Genomic DNA, 26,571 nt, shown 5'->3' with positions numbered 1-26,571 from the left:
GGACCCTCCGAGCCAGGTGTGGGACACAATCTCCCAGTGTGCCGTTCTCCAGGCCCGTTGGAAAAGCGCAGTATTAGGATGGGACTGACCCGATATTCCAGGTGCCGTCTGTTTCCCCTTTCTTTGACTAGGAAAGGGAACTCCCTGACCCCTTGCGCTTCCCGAGTGAGGCAATGCCTCGCCCTGCTTAGGCTCGCGCACAGTGCGCTTCACCGACTGTCCTGAACCCACTGTTAGGCACTCCCTAGTGAGATGAAACCGGTACCTCAAGCAGAAATGCAGAAATCACCCGTCTTCTGTGTCGCTGGGGCTGGGAGCTGGAGACCGGAGCTGTTCCTATTCGGCCATCTTGGCTCCACCTCCCTAAATAAAAATTTAAAACTTCATTTTTTAAAGTAAAAAATAATTCGCGTTATGATAGAAAGAAGTGGGGAGAAGTGAAAGCAAAATACATCTTGGTGGGGAAGATATAGTTGAGTGTCTTTTTTTAACCTATAATAGTGTATAGTGTCTTTGGTTATAAGGCCAGTATAACCTTGATAGCAAAACCTGACAAGGATACTACAACAAATGAAAATTATGGCTCAATATCTTTCATGAACATATTGCAAAAATTCTAAACAAAACAGCAAATCAAAATCAGTGACACATAAAAAGGATCATGTCTTATTACCAAATGGGGTTTATTCCAGGATTGCAAAGATGGTTTAACATTTAGAAATTAATATAATTTCCCACATTAACAAAAAAGCAGAAAAATTATATTATCTCATTAAAGGTGGAATAGCATTTGATAAAATTTAACACCTATTCAAGATAAAGATTAGCACACTAGGAATAAACAGTAACTTCCTTTCCCTGATACAGTAATTACCAAAAATCTACTGCATTATCTTTTTAAATGGCAAATTATTGAAAGCTTTTCTCAAGATTAGGAATAAGAAAAGAATGTTCATTATCACCAGTGATGTTCAGCTTAGTATTGGTGGTCCCAACCAGCCTAATAAGGCAAGATAAATTAAAAAGTTATAGAGATTGGAAAGGAAGAAATAAAACTCACTATTCAGATGACATGAGAGTATAGAAAATCTAAAATCTATTATTAAAATTAAGTGAATCTATTTAACAAGTTGGCTGGATACAAGATCAGTAAATACATATTTTATATTCTCGTGACAAATAGAACATGAAGTTTTTAAATGATGCTATTAACTGATTTTTTAAAATGTCAGGTGCTTAGGGGATTAGTCTAAAGACAGTGCCGTATTTTGTCATAATGATAGCCCAGTGGAACAGAATGGAGCAGAAACAAACCCACAGCGTATGGTCTCCTGATTGACAACAGTAGAGTCTTAAAAGTATGGTCATTTCAATAAATGACACTGGGTCAATTGAATATACATATGGGGAAAAACTGAATCTTGACCCCCTACCTCATACCAAATGCAAAAATCAGTATAAGATAGGTTGCAGATTTAAATGTGAAGAGTAAAAATAAGGAAGGTTTTGGAAAAAACACCTAAAGAGCATCTTCACGGCCTTGGGGTAGACAATGATTTTCTTAAACAGGAAACAAAAGCACTAACTATACACTAAAAATGTCGGTAAGTTGGGCCACATTAAAATTGTTTCTATTTATGAAAAGACCACTAATAAAAGAATGAAAAGTCAAAGAATGGGAATAGATATCTACAATGCATATATCTAACAAAGAACTCTTATCCAAAATATATTATTTTTCTATGTTGTATGTATATATCAGAAAAAACACAGAGCCGAACAGATACTTGAGCAAAAAAGTTGAATTGGTCAGTAAACATGAAGTGATTTACCACTTTATCCATCTTAAGGGAAATGCAGATTTAAATGGTAGTGTGATACCATCTGACACCCACCAGTTGATTAAAATGAAAAATAAGGAAAATAGCAAACATACTATAACTCTCATTTAGTACTCACAGAACAACCAATTATGAAAACTGGTATCTATTAATACTGGGCATATGTATAAACTACGACCCAGAAATCTCATAAGTATTTATCCCAAAGAATTGTATACATGTGTACAAAATGTAGTACTGCTCCTAATAGCTAACAATGATAACCCAAATGCCATCAACAGTGGAATATGTTCATTTTGGGAAAGTCATCTAGCTCTGCACTAGTAATTAGTTTTTTTACTTTTATATGTGTACATTAAAAGAAAACTAATGTACATGGAAAGCTATCTGCTTGTATGTTTATAACGGACATCTGGTAAGATACACAAACAATTGGTAACATTGCTTGCCTACAGGGTTTGTCTTTTGAACCATGTGAATGTATTACCTATTCAAAAATAAATATAGTCATGCATTACATAATGACATTTTAGTCAATGACAGACACAGACTTCTTATTGCCTATGGAATTATGGCCGTTCTAACGTGGTGGTGCAATGCATTACATGTGTTTGTGGTGATGCTGGTGTAAACAAACCTACTGAGCTGCCAGCTGTATAAAACTATAACACGTATTAAGATTGTATACAGTACATAGTATTTTGATAAAGGTGTTACCACTTATTCTTTGTTATTTTAGAGTGTACTTCTGCTTACAAAAAAGTTAACTGTAAGACAGCCAGGCAGGTCTTTCAGGAGGTATTCCAGAAGAAGGTATTGTTGTTATTAGAGATAACAGCTCCTTGTGTGTTACTGCCCCTGAAGACCTTCCGGTGGAACAAGATGTGGAGGTGGAAGTGGTATTGATTACCCTGGCCCTGTGTAGACCTGGGCTAATGTCTGTGTTTGTGTCTTTGTTTTTAACAAAAAAAGTTTAAAAAGAAAAAACCCACATTTTAAAAATAGAAAAAAAACTGATAGACTACAGATGTAAATAAAGTATTTTTGTATAGCTGTACAGTGTGTTTCTCTTACTACAAAAGAGTCAAAAACTTTAAAAATGGACACGTTTATAAAGTTAAAAAGTTCTGGTAAGCTAAGGTTAATTTATTAGAGAAATTTTAAAAAATAGTGTAGCTTAAGCATACAGTCTTTATGAAGTCTACAGCAATATACAGTAATGTCCTAGGCCTTTACATTCACTCACTACTCAGTCATTAACTCACCCAGAGCAACTTCCAGTCCTGCAAGTTTTGTTTATGGTAAGTATCCTATATGGGTGTACCGTTTTTAATCTTATTTAATCTTACTGTATTTTTCTATGTTTAGATACACAAGTACTTACAGTTGTGTTATAGTTGCCTACAGTATTTAGTACAGTAATATTCTGTACAGGTTTGTAGCCCACGGGCAATAAAGGGACATAGTAGGCTCTACCATCTAGGTTTGTGTAAGTACACTCTTAGGATGTTCACACAACAGAATTAATGATGCATTAAGCAACATATGCATCACTAAGTGACACATGACTGTACTGCAGTTTATTAAAGATTATCACTTGTCACAGTAAATGCTAATGGACTGGATTCTTTTAAATTCAGATACTATCAAGTTGATTAAAACACAAATCCCGATTATATATCATTTGTAAGAAACAGACTTAAAAAGTTGGAAATAAGTAGAGAGACAAGGAGATCTTAAGAAAAATTTTTTTTTTTAGTGATAGGTTGGTAGTATGTGAAATGAGGTGGAATTTATCTTAACATCTAATAAACTGGTTGATGGGGGATGTTATGGTATAAGGCCCAGTTTATAAAGTAGAGGAAAAATGGGGTACAGTAGGAGAGCTAAGGGTCATAATGCCAACAGTATGCAAACAGTGTGGAAATAACCATCCTGAAGGTTTTATATTCTATGCTACAGTATCCTTTATAGCAGTTATTGAATTTTAGGATTTTAACGAATATTGTTAATTCTAATTTTATTTTTTAGGGTTTTTTTGGTCATTTATAAACAAAACAGGTTTCTGTTTAAAAATAAGTAGTATGGAAGGAGTGGGAGGAGTTTAACATTAGTTGAAGTTGACCTTCCCTCTGAGGTTCTCACAGTCCTGCTTATCAGGAGTAACCACCATTAATAAGTTTATTTTATAACCTTTTAGAACCTGTTCACACATTTGAAAAATAATATTGAAAGAAAAAACTTAAGTTTTGTTTTAGAATATTTTCTTTAAAATATGTAGCATTTTCAGCTTCATCATACACTTGCTTTGTATATTAAAGTTCAGTGAAATTGATGTTTAATGAAGACTTTATATTGCACAGGTTTTAGAATTACTTCTTGCCTTCTGTTCAGTGACTCAGCTGCGCCATATGCTCACTCAGATGATGTTTAAACAGTCTCCACCTGGCAGCGCCACTCTGGGAAGCCATACTAAATGTTTAGAACCTACTGTGGCTCTACTGCACTGGTTAAGCCAACCTTTGGATGGATCAGAAAACTGTTCTGTTTTAGCATTGGAGTTATTCAAGGAAATATTTGAGGTAATAGGATGACTGACAGATTGGCTTTTCTACTTTTGTTACTCTCAATTAACAATTTGTCTTCAAAAACATTCTTTGTAAACTTCCAGTTCATACACTTGAGGAAAACATCTCAATTACTAACAGTCATACTAGACTTGCTAGGTTTTTTTCTGCCAGTCATATATATTAGTGTTTTCCTTTTTTTTCACTGAGTAGTTTTTATATATATATATAGCTCTCATTTCAGTGTAATAAGTAAAGATACTAAAAAGATTTATATAATTTGTTGCATGACTACTGGGCATAGTTACATTGTCTCTCCATTGCGATAGATGCCATCTACCAAGTTTATTAGGCCATTGAATGGATAATAGAGGCATATTGGATTCAGTCAGTGAAATGGAGTAGAGCATGCCAGATAATGTGCTAGGCACTTAAGATACAGACAAAACTCCACATTCTGGTAGATCTTACTGTCTGGGCAATTTAGTATTCTCTACTATTCTCCCTGTTTATAAATCCATTCTGTCTAACCCAATATCTCCTGAAAGTATTTCCCTTCACATAACTGGATCTTATACACAAATATGTGTATGAAGTGATTAAATATGTTCATTAAGAGTTATGCACAAAATTTTCTATTTTATCTTGGTCTTGATTATTTAACAATCAGTTTTAACATTTAAAAAGCCCTTTGAGGGTCTTGATGGAAATTATTTGTGGTCATAAACTATTAAGACCAATGTCTATTATTTAATTATTGTTATTACTTTTAGCAGATTCAGGATATTTGTTTTCAGTAAATACTTTTAGTTTAGAATAATTTTTAAATCACAAAGTCTGTCTAAAAAAGTCTTGTTTGTAAAACCTTACTGTCTAATTTGAGAAAAAAGCCATAGCCCTCAAAACTGGATAAAAGTATACATTTTAAATAAAAATTTAAATATTCACAGGAGACTTAGGTCAATGGCATATTGAAAGAAATATAAAAAATTTAAAGAGAGTGTTACAATTCATTGATGACTTTTTCTGTATTGTATATTCCATCTCTGCTTTTAATCATTTGTGATGGATAATTCTCCAGGATGTAATAGATACTGCTAACTGTTCCTTGGCTGATCGTTTTGTGACCCTTCTGCTGCCTACAATCCTTGATCAACTTCAGTTCACAGAACAAAATCTAGATGAGGCTTTAATAAGAAAAAAATGTGAAAGGATTGCCAAGGCCATTGAAGTTTTGTTAAATATCCTTTACTGTCATTAACGTGAAAACTATATAACTAAACATTCTTTTTTTTCTAGTATTGCATTCACTGCATTTTGTCTTTATTTGTAATTTGTCACTCTATGCTCATATTTATCTAGAATTATTGAACTAAAATTTGAACTGTAGAAAAAATTCTTAATGCATGAAAAAGATCCATGATTTTTTTTCCTTATTTTTCTGTGTGAAACTTTTAAGTTAAGGTACATTTTTTAAAATGCTCTTTAAGCTTGATTTTAACATTTGTATCACAATTTGACATTTGGTGGTAAATTCTAAAATGACTATTCTGTTACTCCATGTTACTGTTTTCTGCTTGATGCTAATTATTGCCCCTGGACGATTAGTAGTGCCATTTTTTGGTGATGTGTATTCGTAGATAAAGAAATACTGATAGAGTTGTCATGATTTTAGCTCAATTGTTTTACCTTATGTTTTAAAAATAAAGCCTTCATAATTGCTTTAATAATGGTTATAAGAAAAGACAAGTATATCAACACAAATTCATTCATTTAAAAAGAAACCTTTTAGTTTCACTGCTTAACTTCTATATACTGATTTTCTAGGTCTTCATTATGTTTACTTTTTCATAGACCAACTAATTCTGAGTTGCTAAAAGTCCCAATTTTAAAATATTTCATTAATGCTTTTTTACTGTGATTAAAGAGCCACTGTATCTCAACCAGATCTCTTAAATGTATCTAGTCAGGTTTCCTTGTATCTCAGAGCAACAAGAATATGTTCTACTCTGTCCTAGAGCAAACTCCACCTCTGTTTAATATCCTCTTCTAAGGTACTGCTCCTTAATTTTCTTCCTTTAAAGCAGCGACTCTCAACCCTGATTTCCTACCTAAAATCACCTGGAGAACATGTAAAAAAAAAAAAATCGATGCTAGAACCTTACTTCAAGAGATTCTAATTTAATTGGAGTGATGTGAAACCCTGAAATCATTAGGTGGTGTGTGTTTGTGTGTTGGCTTTTTTGTTTGTGATTGTTTAAACTACCCAGTTGATTCTAACATGCAGCCAAAATTGAGAACCACTGCAGTAGGGATACATGATTGCTTGACCTTAGAGATATTTATAATTAGGGCCTTCTCATTGAATTGGACCACAACTTGGCCCTTTTAAAATAATAGCTATTTACATTAATTTATAATATACAAATATGACAAAACAACTTACCCTTATTCAATAAATATTTATTGAACCATTGAGATTCTTGCTAACAAAAAACAGACATCCAATGGAGAGATATCCTCGCTATTTTAACCAATGAGTCAGAAACCTTTGGTGCCAGTCCATCTCTTACCACTTGCTAGTCATTTAAATTGTGTGAGTTTCAGTTTCCTTGTCTGTCATTGAGCTAATTTAACAATAATTATACTGGATGACAGTGATGATATAATTTGTATGAAATCATCCTGAATTATCTTTTACACATAAAGTGAGAATTTTTTTGTTGTATATCTTAACAAAACTTACCTCTCTGTGGAGATGATACACTAAAAATGCATATTGCAAAAATCTTGACAACTGTCAAGTGTACGACTCTTATAGAACAACAATTTACATATGGCAAGATTGACCTGGGATTTGGAACAAAGGTCGCAGATTCTGAATTATGGTGAGTATATAAACTCTAATAACAAAATGGCAAGGCCGTAAAAAATCAAAAGATGTGGTGATTCTCATCCTTTTGGAGGACCATCCTTTGGTTATAACTTAAGGTTAACAGATTAACAAACATTTTCATAATGAATTTTTTGTAAATTCATTCAATTTGTAGATTGTGTGCTTTTTGAAGAAAGGTATTAACATTTGTTGTTTTTTATTGTTTAGGTTTGTTTTGTCTTGTTTTAACTTACTATAATTAAGGGTTCTGAACATTTCTGGAGCTCCTTTTTGACATTGCCTCAGTAATTTTACTTTTTTAAATGAAAAGCATGAAAAAACAGAAGGGTAGTTTTATTACAAGGAAATCTGTCACTGCTAAAGGGTTTTTAATAACAGACAACTCTCCTTCCTTGGCAGGTCAGGAATTATGGTTAAAGGTGGATTTTCACTGATGGTAAAAAGATATTACTTTATACCCCTTCCCTCCTCATGAATTAAGTCCATCTAATCTTTACTGAGGACCTGCTGAGTGCTAGATACTGTGATTTGTTTCTGTTTCCACAAATGTCACAATTTTCAGTAATTGTGCACCTTTAGAGTAAGAATTATCTGTTTTTATATTTGTATACTCCTTTCAGGTTCAAAACTCAGAACATGACCTAGTGTAATTCATTCATTACATATTAGATATTCTATATTGCCTAAGGTTACCATCTATTGTTGATATTCTAGTGACAAAGCTAAGAATTAAATGGACTGTGTTTCAAAACTACTACTTACTTGAAACAGAAAGTTGAAGCATGTTGGTAGTAAAAGAAACACTGTCTAAACTAAGGCTATTAATGCCAGTTTGTTCTTTTTGGGTCTTGAGTTTTAAGAATGTTGATTGCTTTGAGATTTGTACTTCTCAATAGAAACAGGACTTTATCATCTTGAATTTTAAAAACACAAGTGTTGGTTTTTTCATTTTCTTTAGAATTTTGGACAGAAACAAGCTCTAAGAAATTTTTCAGTTATCTAATTTAAATGCTATTTATCTTTAAAGCAAACTTGCTGCTGATATAATTTTGAAAACTCTTGATTTGATTAACAAACTTAAACCATTGATTCCTGGTATGGAAGTGAGCTTCTACAAAATCCTTCAGGTGAGTTTAAACTCTTCAAACATTGAAGTTTATTCATACATAAATGGTCCTAATATAAGTTTCTGTTTTAGTATTCTTAATCTTTAGAAGATAAATCTCTTAGAATTGGCAATGAGAAGAAAGTTTAAAGTTGTTGTCTTAAGCAGTTATAATAGTCTCACTGCACAGTTATTTTATATACTTTCACAGGAATTGAACATAAGTGCTCATGACACTAATGTAGAGAATGTTCACAATAGTGCTGCTTCCTCAGCCTTTTCCTTTCTTGTATTGTATTTGTACATTTCTTCATTTGTTTCTGTTGGCATTGGAGGAAGAGTGGTATTTGTTTTAGGATTTTTGTTTTTGGTTAGGGTTGATGGGTAGGGTATTAAGGGGATAGGGAGACAGCTGGAAGAAAAAGACTTGATTGTGATAATTAGAAGGGCTGTGCAGAAAATAGCTAACTCACAAATTTCAATGATAATAGTAGCTGAATATGATCTCTAGATGTTATCAAAAGACAAAGTACAACAAATTTAGTTCAAAGTTCTAACTGGCTTTTATTTATGATTCTAGAATTTGGCAGCCTCATTCTGTAAAATAGAATGAATCATTCCCCTGGGCTAAGCAGAGAAGGTTGACTTTATAGTCCAGAAAAGGGCTGAAGAAAGCACAAATAGGGAACTAAAAGCAGATTGGTCATTTCAAAGTTACTTTTCTTATAGAGTTATAATAAAGGGGGCTTCCTTATTACACTGACTCAGGTTGACTGAAACCTGGTTTTTTGGAAAACTGGCCCATTTCAAAGTGCAGTTTGATTACATGGCACTCACCCAGTGACTCCTTTCTAGTTTGATCTGGTCTGCTAAAGCATAGTGGAGGAGACTAGTCCAAAATATTAGCCTCTTAAAAACTTTGTGTAATAATATCTACCTTGATATCTACAACAGCTACCTTTACAACAGATGTTTAACAAAAATGTGTGAATTAAGTTACTACAGTAGCTTAACAGAGACGTCTCTAGTGACTGTATAGACAGTATAGAAGCCAAAACTGAAACCTTAGGCAGGGACCACTGGTATGTTTTGAGAGCATGTTTAAGGGACTGAGTTCAAATGCTGACTCTACTGGTTCTTAGTACAGGCTTGAGTAAGTTATTTCACCTCTCTCAACTTCAATTTCCTCGACTACAAACTGGAAATAATGAGGCTTACCATTGAGAGTTTTGGAGATAAAGCTCTGCTCTTATCACAGTTCTGTGACATTGGATTATACTCAAGTACCTACAAGGTACTCAATATTTTAATTATAAGGGATTTATATTTTAATATTTTCTTCACTAATATCTCAATGTATTTTTAAAGGAGTCAAACTGATGTTATGTCCATTATTTAAGATATGTTTTTCATAATACAGGTTGAGCATCCCTAATTTGAAAATCTGAAATCTGAAATGCTCCAAAAAACAAAACGTTTTAAGTACCAAAATGAGGCTCAAAGGTGATACTCGAAGTGCTCACTGAAGCATTTTGGGTTTTTGGATTAGGGATGCCCAACCAGTAAGTACATGTAAATATTCTAAAATCTGAAAAAAATCAGAAATTTGAAACACTTCTGGTCCCAGACATTTTAGATATATGTTGATGACTTGGGGCTTACAATACTAATGTAAAATATTTACTGACATGAATGATTGAAGTAACTGTATTTTTTTGATCTTTAAATTTAAATGTTCTAATTTAATTTGAATTTTACTTTTTATTTTATAGCCTTAATTTGGAAGTGATTGGCCATTTTTTTCTTTTAAATGATAGCTTGGAAAAAAACATTAATTCTACACATCAGTCAGTTGTGGGTTTTTTAATCTACGAAAATATATAAGGCATAATTTCATAGGCACATTTGAAAGCATTCAAAACCTTTGCCAGATTTTTTCTAAACTAGTGTTAATATTGATTGCATGGCAGTGTAAACAGCTATAACAAGGTATAATATATTCAAACTATATTATAATATAGACTATAATCAAACATTAGAAACATTTTAGAATTTGCCTAGAATTAAGATTTACATATATTTACTCACCTGCTATCTAAAAGAGCTGACATTGTTTATTCTTTCTGCTTCTTCTTTTTTGGTTTCTGATTTATTTAGGACCCACGTTTGATTACTCCTTTGGCTTTTGCTTTAACGTCAGATAATAGAGAACAAGTACAGTCTGGACTGAGAATATTATTGGAAGCTGCTCCACTGCCAGATTTTCCTGCTTTAGTGTGAGTTGTAATCATTAGCAGTGTATCTCTTCTGGTGTTGGAATACCCTGCTATGTTTCTTTAGTCCTCAGTGTAGATACACAAGCAAATTAGTGAAATGAAGACTTCATTGTAATAGTAATTTTTCAAGTGATTTCTAAAAATGTTTGATTCTTATAAATGAAAAGTTCAGATGTATACTCACTCAGGGAAAAGCTAGATCCAGGCAGTTAAATGTTCTTCAGGTACTATCCCTCTATGTCTCTAGCCACTTCTTTTTAATGATAACTTCTGGACACTCTTAAGCTTACATCCTCCCAGTTTAGTTCCTCCATAGAAAGAGCTTTTCCTTCCTGACTGTTTAAGGAAAAGGTCTAAGCATTAGTCATTGACCAGGCCTGGGTTATCCATGAGAATGATGTGGACTAAAAGTTAGTTGGGATAGGAGAATAGGAGAGTTCCTAAAGAAAAAAATCTGAGCTTTTATCAGAAAGTGGAAAAATGACGACCAGGCAAAATTTTCTACTATACTCGTTACTTGTAAGCAATAAGAATATTTGCAATTATGTTTCAAAAAAAATTCAGTTTCAGGGCTCTCTGAACTAAATGTCTTTTAGGAGTCTGGTTTAAAATTTTTTTAAGTCATTTGTATGTATGAATTTGTAAAAATGGTTTGAATAATTTGAAGTAGTTGATAAACAGGTAAGATATTCCCTATATACTGGGGTCAGAAAACTGGCCAGTGGACAGGCACCTGTTTTTGTAAATAGTTTTATTGGAATATGGCCACACCCACTCATTTTTATACTCTGTCTATGTTGCTTTCACTCTATAAAAGCAGAATTGAGTGATTGTGACAGAGACCAGATAGGCCCTTGAGTCTAAAATACTTACTATCTTGACCTATAAGAAAAAGTGCTGGTCCATGCTGTATGCTATTCACTGATTTAGCAATTCCACTTTTCAGAATTAGCAATTTAGGTCATCATACCTTAAGAGTTAAAGTATGGGATGTAAGACCTAGAGGACATATAACCAAAATTCCCTTAATTTTATAATAAATATTGTTTTAACAGCAGCAACAAAAATACATAGGAAGCTTTTCAAGTTACAAGTTAAAAGTGGTCTGTAAAGCTGCTCTATTTTGTGGTGGCCTGCTTGCATAAACTGGTAATCTGACATGAAACAAAACCTTAAAAGCTTCAAAGGGGAAATCTGCAGCCTCACTGAACATGGGAGTCTTATCCTCTGCCTCTGTGTGTGAGGCCTTCCTACCATTTTCACTGTGTTTTGGCATTCCCTGTCTTATTTGTGTTGTAAATAATTTTCTCTTTGGGCATTATCTCAGATGTCCATTTTATGCTTACTATTTAATGCCCTTATTTGACATTATCTTGGGCAGTTTAATAAGCTGAATTTATATTATGGATGCATTGGTAGGTGGGGTTTTTTTGTGTGTGTATTTACTTGTTTGTTTTCAAGACAGGGTCTCACTCTATCACCCAGACTGGGGTGCAGTGGTGTGATCATGACTCACTGCAGCTTCGACCTCTGGGGCTCAAGTGATACCCCCAACTCAACCCCCTGAGTAGCGGGGACCACAGGCTTGTGCCACCACACCTACTTAATTTATTTATTTTTTTATAGAGGTAGGGTCTCACCAGGTTGCCTAGGCTTGTCTCGAACTCTTGGACTCAAGTGATCCTCCCAAAGTGGTGGGGTTACAGGTGTGAGCCACCATGCCCAGCCTATAGTAAAGTAGGCTGAATGCCTGCCATCATGCAGTTTGCACTTTAGTTAAGAGATAAGTGAAAAAAATATATTTTTTTTTTTTGGGGGGTAGAAAGCGTGTTCCAGATAAAGGACCAGCTCATATGAAGGCCTGAGGTAGGAGAAGGAGGATTTCAAAGGGATAGAATGGAAGTCAGGTTGGTGAAAAGTATGTACTGAGTGAGAAAGGAAAAGGACTAAGGACGTAAAGGCCAGGTGATATCACCCATGATAAGAACATTATTCTGACCAGTACCAGTAACTCTGTACTTATTACAGATAATCCACACTCATGAACTAGTCTTACAATGCCTCCAAACCAGAGCTGAAGCTGTCATTATAAAGGGTTAAAAACAGAAAAGTGGGTGTTCTGGAAAATTTGGAATATTTCCCAAGACTTCATTTCATCGTGGTCTCCAAGATTATTTGAAGACTTCTATTCAAAAAAAGGACCCATTCTTAAAAATTCCCTAATTCTGCACTAAGTCTGCCTTTTTTTCTATTTTCATATAATTTTTTTTCCTTTCTTTGACTCCCATTCAGACTTGGAGAAAGTATAGCAGCAAACAATGCCTATAGACAACAGGAAACAGAACATATACCCAGAAAAATGCCCTGGCAATCATCAAATCACAGTTTTCCAACATCAATAAAGTGTTTAACTCCTCCTCATTTGAAAGATGGTGTTCCTGGATTGAATATTGAAGAATTAATAGAGAAACTTCAGTCTGGAATGGTGGTGAGTGAAAAATAGCAATTATAACCTGGTACACATTAGCTATATGTCAGTCCCAATTATAACATGTATCTAAACACTGTCAGGTACAGATTTCACTATTGAAAACTTAATATGAGAAATAACAATATTCTGGAAAATTTGGAAATAAGAAAAATCAGTCAAAATTTCAACATTTTGCCGGGTGCAGTGGCTTACGCCTGTAATCCCAGCATTTGGGGAGGCCAAGGCGGGCAGATCGCCTGAGCTGAGAGGAGTTCAAGACCAGCTTGGGCAATATGGTGAAACCCCATCTCTATTAAAAATACAAAAAATTAGCTGGACGTGGTGGCGCATGCCTGTTGTCTCAGCTACTCTGAAGGCTGAGGCAGGAGAATCACTTGAACCCAGGAGGCAGAGGTTGCAGTGAGCTGAGATCACACCACTTCACTCCAACCTGGGTGACAGAGTGAGACCCATCTCAAAAAAAATATATATATATTTGTGACCTATGTGATGTAGCGTTTGTTTTTATTTTGTTACTCATCATTAAGTTTTAATGATCTAGTTTTGAAGTAGGCATTTATTTTGTCATCGTGTCAAAATATTTTATTAAAATTTTCTGATTTTTTTTTTACTCTCTCAAAATGTAGGTAAAGGATCAGATTTGTGATGTGAGAATATCTGACATAATGGATGTATATGAAATGAAACTATCCACATTAGCTGTGAGTATAAGCTTATTTTAACGATGTGTAATAAGCTTTAATAGATGTATTCCTAAAATGAAAATTAATGATATGTTTTCTTGTAGTCCAAAGAAAGCAGGCTACAAGATCTTTTGGAAACAAAAGCTCTAGCCCTTGCACAGGCTGATAGACTGATTGCTCAACATCACTGTCAAAGAACTCAAGCTGAAACAGAGGTGTGTAGAATATAAAGACACATCTGATTTGTAGAAAAATTAATAAATGAAGTAAAACATGCAAAATATTAGTTATGTATTTGTTACTCTAATTGAAGTAAATTCTCCTTAGCATTTGACATGCCTCCTTCCTTCTTCCTGAAATTCTGTCCTCTTTAATTTTGGTTACATCGTTACCTGATTTTTTTTTTGCTACCTAGTATTATTTTCCTATATTACTTATGTTGTACCTTTAAGTGTTGGGGACTCTGGGGATTATATTCTAAACCTTTTTCTTTTAGTTATGTGTTCTGTGGTTTCAATGGTTACCAAAATAGTAATGTTCCTAATTTTATATGTCAAGCACAGATCATTTTCCTGAGCTCTAGGTGCCTATGTTGCTCCATTAAAATATACAGCAAATACCACAAACTCAGCATAACCAATAATGAACTAATCACCCTTCCCTTCTTAAAATTATTCTTATGTATTCCCTCTACTGTTTTTAGTGTTCTACAAATAAGAACCCTGGAAATCACACAGTTTTTACCTCCTATAATTATTCACCAAGTCCAGTTGATTCTACCTTCTAAATATTACTCTTTTCTGCCCTGTGTTTCTACCACTATTTGTTATAGGCTGGATCCTTTTCATTTTTTGTATGAATCATAGCAGAGCAATTAGTCTTCCTACCTGTAGTCTTCTACCCTCTTCTCAGATACTCTACAGCCAGTCATCTTTCCTTGGTTCTACCCCCTTCACCTAGCCCCTCCCCCAGGGATCTGTAAGGCAGTAAAATGATCCTGTCCCTCTTGTGCTGAGTATCTTTCACAGTAGCTGCTGTTGCTTTCAGAATATCATTAAAATTCTTTAGTTTGGCATATAAGGATTCTAACTACATAGGCCTCAATCCACATCTTTCATTTCTGCGCATTCTTTGCAGTCAACCATGTTAGGCCACTTTGCTTTTTCTGGAACTTGACATATTCTGGTATTTCCTTGTCATGGCACTTGACTTTCCATGTCTGGAACACGTTTTCCTCTTTTCTGCCTAACTCATAATCCTTCAGATTTCAGTTAAAATACCCCCATTACCCAGAAGCCTACTCTGGTCTCCTTCCCACACATATGTTTGTCGATCCTTCGTCTGTGTATCAAACCTATGCTTATCTCTTAATAACATTTTTCAAACCACGTGGAAATTCTTTTTTCCCCCACTCATGGTATCAAAGACTGCTTCTATAGCTCCAGGCCCTAGCATAGCACTTGGCACATAATAGGTGCTCAGTAAATTTGGCATTGTATTACGTACATATATAATGTATACCTTAAGAGTGAACTTACTGCAGTAATATGAAATTTCCAGCAGATACAAATGGAATCTATACAACTTGATATTATTTATAATGAATGAATTATAATAAAGTGTTACTGGCTTTTGAAAGATGCATCAAAACAAGTGACTAGTAAAAGGCCTCTTAAGTCTTTTCAGAATAATGATATTCTTTTTTTTCCCTATATTGCTTTCTTTTTTTCTAATTTTAACATGGTTTCATTTGTTTTAACTGGTATGTTGAATTTGTCACAAATTACAAGAAAGAACATTAGTGATATTAAAATAATTTTTGCCTCCCCTCATAGCACATTCTTACATTCTCTGTCTGTTGGACATGTCTTGTATTTTATTAGAGAGTTTAATATTTTATTCATGTTACTGGAAAAGTTTCTTATGAAAATACCACTAAATAACTGGATACAGCTTCTTCACAAAGTCATAAAAACAGAGAAAGGCTTAGGGTTTTGTCTGGCATTCTAAAATAAAATCCAAAGGGCTGGGGGGAACCAACTTTTTAATTCTAGTGACTTTTCTCCTTTTTTAGTGTTTCATATCACATAATAAATACATGCAGGTTATGGTATAGGTTACATTCTTTGATTATACTAGCTTAATCTTAAGTGTTTGATTAAGCATCTGTGATGTCGTTAAGATTTTGTTCTTAATTCTCACCTGAAATGAGAATGTTGATGGTGTGCACACTTAGCAGTTTAGTGTTAATGGCTACCTCTGAGGACCATAACTTTTTAATTGAATACTGTATGTAGCGCTACCTTCATGTTGCTGCAGTTGTATCCATTTCCATTAATTTGATCATAGTGAGATTGTTTTTATCAGATAATGTATTAAATAAAAAAAAACTATAACAGTATCCAACTTATTAGAAGTAAAGTCCTAAGTATATATGACTAATACACTTTGCATGACCCAACAGATACCAGCTTATTAGATACTTAGTAAACTTTTAAATTGTAGGTATGTGTTGAGTATATGATATAGATGATAGTGGTAAAGTCTATCTTTTTTTTTTTTTTTAAGGCACGGACACTTGCTAGTATGTTGAAAGAAGTTGAGAGAAAAAATGAAGAGCTTAGTGTGTTGCTGAAGGCACAGCAAGTTGAATCAGAAAGAGCCCAGAGTGATATTGAGCATCTCTTTCAACATAATAGGAAGTTAGAGGCTGTGGCTGAAGAGCATGAAATACTGACAGAATCCTACATGGAACTTCTTCAGAGGTAAATAAAGTAAAATCTTCTGTGTAAGGTTAGAACCTAGAATGAACACACAGCATTTCTTTTCTGAGACCCGAAAATCCTTTTGTAAGTATTTCATATATTCTGATAACACATGAGGTAAGTAATTAGCAAGAAACTTAAGTCATTGTGAAATGAAGTGTTGCTTCCTCAAACTCAGTATCAATGTTGGAAACAAAATACAGGTCTTTCCAGTTGACTTCTTTTATGTATTCATACAGTCAGCAGTCATTTGGGAGATACGCTCCACAAGGACAAGTTTGTCTGTTTTGATCACTGACAGATCCCTGGGGCCTGCAGGAGTGCTTGTTGCATAGTTAGGCACTTCATTAATAATTTTTAAATAAAATTAGTTGTCAAATTAGTATTAGGTTGAATGGTCATTTCTGCAGATCAAAAGTAGTTGAATATTGGCAATTTCATATCATTCAGCCTAATAGAATGGAAATTTAGGTGTTAAGTGTTTAACTCATCTTTTAATGTCATTGATTATAGTTTACTTACATGTGTGATTATATCTGTAGAATAAGTTCACATAGGTGAATTCCTAAGTTAAAGGCTATGTATATTTAATATTTTGATAGATATTTCTAAATTTTCCTCCAAAATGTGACACAGATTGAGTATCCTTTTTGAACACAATGGTAGCACTCAAAAAGTTTAATATTTTGGAGCACTTTTGATTTTAGACTGATTTTGGATTTTCAAATTACTGTTGCTCAATCTGCACCAATTTTTGTGCCTACTAACAAAGTTTGATTGTTTTTTTTCTCCCTTATAAACTCTTTTATCTTTTTAGGCCAGTTGTAAAACTTCTGAATTACAGGGAAGACCAGGAACAATTATGTATTTTCTACCAACCCATAAAAGTAAAAACACTCTAGGGGAACTTGTTTATTGCTTTATATTTTAAGATTGTTCTATGTTGTTAATACAGAGATACAGAAATTTTTAGCTTGGCATGGTACATATGCTTATTTCCCCATCAATAATAATGAAGGGTGAGAAATGAATAGTATCTAGAAAATGATGACAAAGTGATTTTTTAACAGGATATTTACCCCAGCAACTTTTTACGAAGTCTGATTGTTTGAGGCACCACTGATAAAGTGTGGTATTAGTGATAAGCCAAGTTGAGAACTTCAGCAGTGAAGAAAATATGTTACAGAACTGAAATGGGGTCCGTTTGCTCAATATAGTAAAACCAGGTATCTGCACCAAGGTTTGCAGTGATAGAAAAAAAGGCTTTTACTGCAGGGTGCCAAGCAAAGAGGACCAGGCAGCCAAATGCTCAAATCCTGACCTCCCCAATAGCTTGCAAGCAAGGATTTTTAAAGGCGGGTAAATTTCAGGAAAGTGGAAGTTACAGGCAAAAATCATAAATAGTTAAAGGTTACACATTGGTTTAAGTTTAAAGGACAGGATATTGTGAAGCAGGGGCTTACAGGTCATGGGTAGGCCCAACGATTTTTCGATTTGCAGTTGGTTAAGCAAGAGCAGCTTTGGTTAAACATTTGGGGTCAGTAGAAAAATGTTAACTAGCTAGGGAGACTGACTTTGTTCAAGACCCTGAGGAAGAAACTTAGAACAAAGAACAGTGGTTAAAATTCAGCCTTCATTTCCCCCTTATCTGAGGTCTACTTGTCAATGGATCTGGTCAGTGGGGTTCCTCAGTGAGGGTCTGGGTCTCTGAAATATAACTCAGGGACATGTGTTAAGTTGTTTTCTTTAAGTTCTATAAAGAATCAGGTATCACTGGTACTCTTAAGTTTGTTAACTTTGATTTAGGCTACTATTACCTTCCTGTTTAACAAGTTACTTATTTACTTCTAGGGCTAGCTAGGTCCCTGGAATTTCCCTTGGGTGAACTCAGGATTTTCCTTTATTTTCCAGCTTGAGGTCCTCAGTCCTCCTAAAAAGGGGATCCCTGCTTTGTCTCACATAGAGAACCTAAGAGATAGGCAGGGTCCAAGAAAAATACGTGGTTTGTAAGACCTGCTTATGTTCCAGCTAGAGATTTAGGGGCCAGAAGGTGAAATTCCTTGAATGGACAAGTGGATAACATGTGAATGAAGCTAGCTGGGGAAAAGGTCATTTGTAATGGTCAGGACTGTCTAAAGGTACTCAAACTCAGATTGTTAAAATTCCTGTATGGATTAGATACAAAAACTGCTGGCCAAGTTTGGCTACTGGTTTTTTTTGTTTGTTTTGGTTTGGTTTTTGGGTTGCTTTTTAAAAATCTTTGTACTTAGTGAAATAAAAAAGACATTTTATGCTTATGGTAGTTGAGTATCAAAGTATCACTTTAGAAAGGATTTTTTTCTGTGTTTACCTTGCAGGTAAAATAAATAGGACTATTAGATACAGAGTTTTAAAGAGACAAATGTAGAACCCTAAACTTATTTATAGCAAATTATGTAATGCAATATCATCTGTAAAATAAGGCTTTATATGAGATTAATGCCCCATGCATTTCTATTTCATAGTAATTTTTACCACATCAGTCAACCAAAACATGTATTTACTGCCTTTTAGAGTAGATCAAATTCTGTTTATGTCCTGCTTCTTCATAACATTCCTTCTCTTCCAGCATATGCAATTTGGTTAGAAGAGATAGTAAAGAAAACACTGTGAGTTTCTTTTCTCCATGTTTTCCTCCATAATGATGCCAACTCATTTTCTTGTCTTTTCAGAAATGAAAGTACTGAAAAGAAGAATAAAGATTTACAGATCACATGTGATTCTCTGAATAAACAAATTGAGACAGTGAAAAAGTTGAATGAGTCACTCAAGGAACAAAATGAAAAGTAAAATCTCTAGTTCTATATTCTGAAAATGTAGGATTTTTCAAAAACAAAATGATTCTCTTTATATAGAACATTGTTTTTTATTGATAAAATTAATAGAATTGTCACTTATTTTAGATATAAGATATATATTTGGTGGAATTTACAGGCAATTGCTGTTCCTAGAAATTTTGTTTTAAAGGCCAGGCGTGGTAGCTCACGCCTGTAATCCCAGCACTTTGGGAGGCTGAGGTGGGTGGAGCACATGAGGTCAGGAGTTTGAGACTAGTGTGGCCAACATGGCGAAACTCTGTAAATACTGAAAATACAAAAATTAGCTGGGTTTTGTGGCAGGTGCCTGTAATCTCAGCTACCCAGGAGGCTGAGGCAAGAGAATCACTTGAGCCCAGGAGGCAGAGGTTGCAGCGAGCACAAGATCATGCCACTGCACTCCAGCCTGGGTGACAAAGCGAGACCTTCCTTTTTTTTTGTATTTTTAGTAGAGACGGGGTTTCACCGTGTTAGCCAGGATGGTCTCGATCTCCTGACCTTGTGATCTGCCCACCTTGGCCTCCCAAAGTGCTTGTTAGGGAGAAAAAGTTACAAATGGCAGGTGGTTCATTAATGTTTTCTTCTATTTTTTTATAACTTCAGAAGTATTGCCCAATTAATAGAGAAAGAAGAACAGAGAAAAGAAGTACAGAATCAGCTAGTAGACAGAGAACATAAGCTAGCAAGTAAGTGGCTTCTTATTTAATACATTGTCTATTTTTAATGTATTTATTTTGGAAGCATGAGTGGTTTTGTTTGCTTTTTTATTTTCTACTTACTGTTTTAAACCTTAAATCATATTTGAAATGGCTTCCCTTTTCTTGACATAATGTTTCACAAAAGCACTTCAGTTTAATCAAGTTGAAAAAGCAGTATATTTTTTAAATTTAGGAGCTATAAGAAATTGGCCAGGCACAGTGGCTCACTCCTGTAATCCCAGCACTTTGGGAGACGGAGATGGGTAGATTGCTTGAGCTCAGGAGTTTGAGACCAGCCTGAGCAACATAGTGAAACCCTGTCTCTACAAAAAATACAAAAATCTAGCCAGGTGTGGTAGTGTGCACCTGTAGTTCCAGCTACTCAGGAGGCTAAAGTGGGAGAATCTCTTGAACTTGGGATGTCAAGGCTGCAGTACGCCACTGCACTCCAACCTGGGTGACAAAGCGAGACTGTCTCAAAAAAAAAAAAAAAAAAAAAAAGGAAAGAGATGATTGCCCATTTAATTTAATTTAATTTTCTTATAATTTCAACTTTTAGAATTGGGGGCATGTGTGCAGGTCTGTTACATTGGGTATATTGCATGACACGGAGGTTTGCGGTATGGATCTCATCACCCAGGTAGTGAGCATAGTACCAAATAGGTAGCAATAGGTAATTTTCAACCTCCTGCCAACTCCAGTCTGCAGTGTCTATTGCTTCCATCTTTATGTCTGTGTGTACTCAATGTTTAGTTCCCACTTAGAAGTGTAAACTTGGAGTATTTGGTTTTCTGTTCCTTCATTAAATCATATAGGATTATGGATTGCCCTTTTCAAAATAAAAAAATATTTAAGGAACATAACAGCAGGTGGCAGTATTAGGTAACTTTTAGTTACTAGCTTCTTAATGGTATATTTGAAATGATCCTGAAAAACATTTTTGTTCTCACTTGCTTTAGAGCGCAGGCACCTACCTATATAATTTTTCATAGTTGTGGCTCTCCCTTTTCTAACCCTTACACTTTGAGAATTGTCCTTTACCTATATAGCATATTATATTTAGAACAGACGATAGAAGAAAGACACGGAGATTTGGTATTTTCTATAGAATACTGTCATAAGAGAAGTTTCTCTTCATTGTTCTAGTTATTTCTCTTTTGCTCTTACAGTAGCTACTAAACCATTTCAGAGTAGTCAGTGTAAGACCTCTGAGTATATACTTGACTTTTTTTTTCTTTTAAGATTTGCATCAAAAAACAAAAGTACAAGAAGAAAAGATTAAAACCTTACAAAAGGAAAGGGAAGATAAGGGAGAAACCATTGATATCCTTAGAAAAGAATTAAGCAGAACAGAACAGATAAGAAAAGAGTTGAGCATTAAGGTAAGAATCTGTTCCATTTCTCATTTGCAGTAAAATGAAAAAGTCTGTTGTGAAAAGGGTGAATATGGATAAAGGAATGTACTGTTTCTTCAGCAAATTTTTTAGAAGATATTAGGATCTCAAAGCAGCTTGAGTATCATTTGTTACGAGGTTTTCATAATGTATTTTCTAAAATAGTCAAGCAGTTATTAAACAGATACTTTGTGTCAGCACCTGCTATTTTCAATGTGCAAAGAATACAGAAAGGGGTTACCAGTACTTGATGTCATATATAGGTAGCTGTATAATTTTCACTTTAACAAATATTATATAATATGTTAATATTAATACATATTTTCAACTTACAGCTGAAGAAACTGAGTCTGAGGTTACTTACTAAAGTCACACAGCTAATAAGTGAATCAATAGATATATATTCTGAATCTGAGTCCAGGGTTCTTTCTATATTACCATGGTTGCATAGCTTGAGTGGTAGCTATGAATTGTACTTTCTGGCTAGCTATGAATTGTACTTTCTGGCCTGTTTACTACCAGGAAGATGTGAACACACTAGGATTAAAAGACTGATCTACTACTACTGAGTAACAGAAGAGGCATAAAATTTAGTACCACATCTACAGTTTTTCTGGTTCTGCTTTAATGTGATTATCGTATTAGTAATTTAATATGTAGTGTGCAGTATTTTCTGCAGAATTTCAGCTGCTGGCATTAACTTAAGACAAGTTGAAAGTGTATTCTCAATTTGTATTATAGTGTTTAATGATTATTCATTTTAAACTTACCATGTAATTGAATAAACTGAAGTATAATATTTATAGTATGTCTTGAAATGGTTGTTGTACAATAAAAAATAAAAGCATCTTAAAATATATGTATAGAGAAAACATTAAAGTTATTTTTCTTCTCAATTCTTCCCCCAACCCCAATTCCTTAGGCTTCCTCCCTAGAGGTTCAAAAGGCACAATTAGAAGGTCGTTTGGAAGAGAAAGAGTCCTTGGTGAAACTTCAGCAAGAGGAATTAAACAAACACTCCCACATGATAGCAATGATCCACAGTTTAAGTGGTGGAAAAATAAATCCAGAAACCGTGAATCTCAGTATATAGACATTATGGCATTTTGGAATTTGTAATCTCGTGATATTTTTTATGTATTTATCTATTGAAGGGGGGGTGGGTAGGGGAGTTAATTTGTGACTTCGTAACAATAAGAAGTTATTATCTAATTTAGTAAAGACCGGACCTGATGCATGTTTCTTATTTGATAGTTTGAATAGAAATTTAATTTTTTAAGTTTTACTTTTTGTTTCTGGCTTTTATTGCTTAAGGCTTTCTTTGGTTCTTACATTAGAAAATCATTTCTAACCTCCATTATCATTTTTCTAAGGTTCTTTCCTTTTTCTTAGTTGCTTTCTGTTCTGTTTTGCCTGTCTTATTTATTCTTATTCGTGATTATTTAGATCTTAAGACCAAACTTTCTTGATATAACAATCCTAAAGATTACAAAATAAAAATATAGAGAGAGTAAAAGTAAAAAGTAAAGTAAAAAGAGAGAAGGTATGATTTTACTGCTAGAGAAGTTTTTCTCTGAAGGAGCACAAAAGAAAATATTAGTGAATTTAAAATAATTTTTATTGCTGCTGTGGCATAATTTCTAAATTTGAAAAAAATGCAACGGTAATAGAATGTATAAAAATTAGAAAACTTATTGTGTTAAACTATTACATTTAAATGTTTACATTTAACACAATAGCTGTCTCATAAAAAATCTAAGAACTTGTAGAATTATTTGTAAGGTATATTTAGTGTTTTTTTCTCTTTTTTCAAATGTTGCATAGTGGTCCAGAGCATCTATAATTAATTATAAGTTTCTTATGATTTACGTGAGGATAATTTGGATTCTACTCTTGCTGCATATTCAGAAAAATATTATTTACTGTTAATTCTGATATTAATTGTATTTAATGTGTTGTCCTAATAGTTTTTAATTGTTTCATTTAATTTTAAAGCATAGGTTACATATCTTTATGGTTTTTTTTAAATACAAGGGTCCTTCTGTACTTTTCATTTGAATCACATGCTCTAACTACTCTGTAAGAAAAGTTTTTACATCAATATTTTGTTTGATTTTATTGCTATACCAATACATTCATTAATTTTACTTGGTGTTTTCTTCACCATATGTCTCTGATTTAAGTGAATTTAGATTTGTACAGTTCTGGAAATTTTTTTAAAAGTATTATGCAGAGTAAAACATTTTAAATTACTATTTGTTCTATAGAGGAGGTACATTCTGTTTCTTTTTTGAAATTGCATGCATTTTCAACCAAATATGAAAAAGTTTAAGTGGATAGATAAGACTGAAGAATAAAAGGTTCTATAAAAGAGACAAAATGTTAAAGAAATAATGAATGAATGAACCAAAAACTCTAGGGAAAATCAATTTATCTTTACAATTTAGACATCTTGAGGCAGCCTAGCCTAGTGCTGCCCTATACAATTTTCTGTGATAATGGCAGTGTTCTATGATGTCCAATACCATAGCCAGTGGCTAAAAGTGGCCATTGAGCACTTGAAATTTGGCCTTTGCAACTGAAAAAACTAAATTTTTAATTTTATTAAATTTAATTTTGATAACCATCCTATTAGATAATGCAGGTCTATCCCATTCTCACAAGTATGTGTTTAAAGAACTCAATTTTCCTTTTCTTAAAGATCTATATAAATAATTACCCCATTATATATATGTAGTAGCCCCTTTTTAATGTAATTTTAACCTGTTTATTTCTAATCTTCTCTCCCTAAAGAGGAAAGTCCAGCTTTGAAGGTGAGTACTAATCATCATCCTTCATCTCTTTCTGTTTCTTGTAACACCTTTCATATTGTTTCTATTTTTCTGAGTGCCTTTACTATATCAGTTACTTTTTTTTTTCTTGTTGGACTGTACCTCATATTAAAAAAGCAAAAGTGTGTGTAAATATTTTTTTTCTAAAAAAAAAATTAATCAAATTTGAACCACCACCATAGTCAGGGTTTTGTATGTGTGTATGCATGTCCATTTCCTAATGGAAAAAACAAAACTTAGGAAGTGCATCATTATATTAGGATTACTCACATCCTCTTAAAATTATGCTGGGGAGAGTTTGTCTCCAAAGTATATATTAACACACTTCCTTTTACTATTTACACTTGCCACTTGAACAAATAGACAGATCGCATAAAATTTGGTTGGTTGAAGTTTATATTAAATTGTTCATTAATTTAATGTCAGGACAAAATAAAGAATGAAACTGCATGCTGTGTCTTAGGAAATTATCAGGTCAGTGTCCTTTTGGGTCTATTTACTTATATATTATAAGGACTAGTTACTTAAGAATAAAAAGAGATTCTGTCATGAGTTAGCACTGTCAGTTAAATGAAAATATGTTTGAATTTCTACTTCTACCCTTGGTCATTCATTCATATGTTATAGGTACTTATCAAGTTATATTCCCTAAAACTCAAAGTCTTTCTGTAATTTGATTCTTTTCCTCCCTTCAGATAGTTATGAACTATATTTACAACTTTGCTTTCGGCATACTATTGTACCAGCCATGTGTCCTGTTTGTGACTTAATCCTTCGCAAGATTTAGCAAACATTTTCTGTAAAGGGGCAGATAGTAAATATTTTAGGCTTTGTGGGACATAGTTTCTGTCACAACAACTCAACCCTGCTATTGTAGCACAAAAGCAGCCATAGACAATACATAAATGAATAGTCATGGCTGTGTTCCATTCAAACTTTAGTAACAAAACTAGTCAAAACTTTGCTATTAGATGTTACATTTACTTATTAAGAAATGTCTTTTTATGTTTGGTAATCTTTATCTTGAGGTCTATTTTATTTGATAATAACATAGCCACTTAGTCCTTTTTATGTTTTCTGTTGGCCTGATACATCTTTTTCTATCAGTTTACTTTTAACCTGTATGTTTATATGTAAAATTCATGACTTGTAAACAAATAGAGTTGGGTCTTGCTTTTTTATCAATTTTGACAAAATAAGTCCTTTAACAATCCACTTAGAGTTAATGTTGTACCACTTAACATAAAACATAGAAACCTTGCAACCATATAGGTCCATCTGTCCTCTTCTCATCCTTCATGCTATAGTTGATATGTGCATTACCTCTGCTTATGTAGCTAACCTTCAAAACTGTGATAATTTTTGCTTTAAGCAATTATATGGAAAGACTCTGGCTGTCAACATCAGTATGTTCACCTCTTTGCATGCACCAATACAAAGTAGTTTCTTCAGTATAACACTCCTGTTTTTCGTTTTGGAAATAATAAGTAATTTGTGGGCAGATACTGCATATATGCTGTTTCTCTTCCAATGCATCTGCTTTTATTATTGTTGATCATTCTTACTTGAATGAGTTATTAATTTGATGGTTGGTTGCCAAGTGGATATTTTCCTACTTTTTAAAGGTAGAAAATTGAACATTTTGGTAACGTTATAATGTACTGAAAATAGCAGTCTACATGACATCACTCATATCATTCACAAAATTAAAATATAGTACTTAGAGTTTTTCAGTTAATACAGCGTGTACTTTTTGTGCATATTCTTACAAGCAAAGCATGTGAGATTTGCTTTCTATAGTTTAATAAAATAAATAGGCATGTTAAGCATATTGATTTTTTTTAACTACAAGACCTTTTTGATATTGTTTTTCTACCCAAACCCCCTAATTTGAGAATTGCTTATTTAAATCATGACATTCGATTCATTTGGGTCATCACTTTACCTTGGCTCTCAGTGATTACCAATAAATATTAAATGAGTATTACCCATAATAAAGTATTTTGGATTAAGAAAATAATTGTACATTTCCAGCCTTCACTAAGTTTACATTCTAGATAATTAACTTTTAAAAATTAAAACTTGGTCACTGTTTATGCCTGTAGTCCCATAATTTTGGAAGTCTAGTCAGGCAGATCATTTGAGGCAGGGGTTCCAGACCAGCCTGGG

The 26,571-nt window shown here is 33.7% G+C and overlaps 1 protein-coding gene across 3 annotated transcripts in view; it reads left to right on the top strand.

The window, feature by feature from the left end:
* CIP2A (cellular inhibitor of PP2A) overlaps window positions 1–22,667 on the top strand; it is a 44,087-nt gene extending 21,420 nt beyond the window's left edge. For all 3 annotated transcript variants that reach the window (XM_055259996.2, XM_063630618.1, XM_063630619.1), the window contains exons 9-21: window positions 4,205–4,423; window positions 5,490–5,649; window positions 7,155–7,296; window positions 8,332–8,431; window positions 10,567–10,685; window positions 12,978–13,173; window positions 13,803–13,877; window positions 13,964–14,074; window positions 16,428–16,624; window positions 19,336–19,449; window positions 20,083–20,165; window positions 21,420–21,559; window positions 22,494–22,667. In XM_055259996.2, the coding sequence (XP_055115971.1) occupies window positions 4,205–4,423; window positions 5,490–5,649; window positions 7,155–7,296; window positions 8,332–8,431; window positions 10,567–10,685; window positions 12,978–13,173; window positions 13,803–13,877; window positions 13,964–14,074; window positions 16,428–16,624; window positions 19,336–19,449; window positions 20,083–20,165; window positions 21,420–21,559; window positions 22,494–22,664 (1,827 nt within the window). In that variant the 3' untranslated portion in view covers window positions 22,665–22,667. The remainder of the gene's footprint in view (window positions 1–4,204; window positions 4,424–5,489; window positions 5,650–7,154; window positions 7,297–8,331; window positions 8,432–10,566; window positions 10,686–12,977; window positions 13,174–13,802; window positions 13,878–13,963; window positions 14,075–16,427; window positions 16,625–19,335; window positions 19,450–20,082; window positions 20,166–21,419; window positions 21,560–22,493) is intronic.
* Window positions 22,668–26,571: the final 3,904 nt, after the last annotated feature.

This window comes from Symphalangus syndactylus, chromosome 21, assembly GCF_028878055.3.
Source record: "Symphalangus syndactylus isolate Jambi chromosome 21, NHGRI_mSymSyn1-v2.1_pri, whole genome shotgun sequence".
NCBI classification, from domain to species: Eukaryota; Metazoa; Chordata; class Mammalia; order Primates; family Hylobatidae; genus Symphalangus; species Symphalangus syndactylus.
This window is presented reverse-complemented; position numbering and strand designations above follow the sequence as displayed.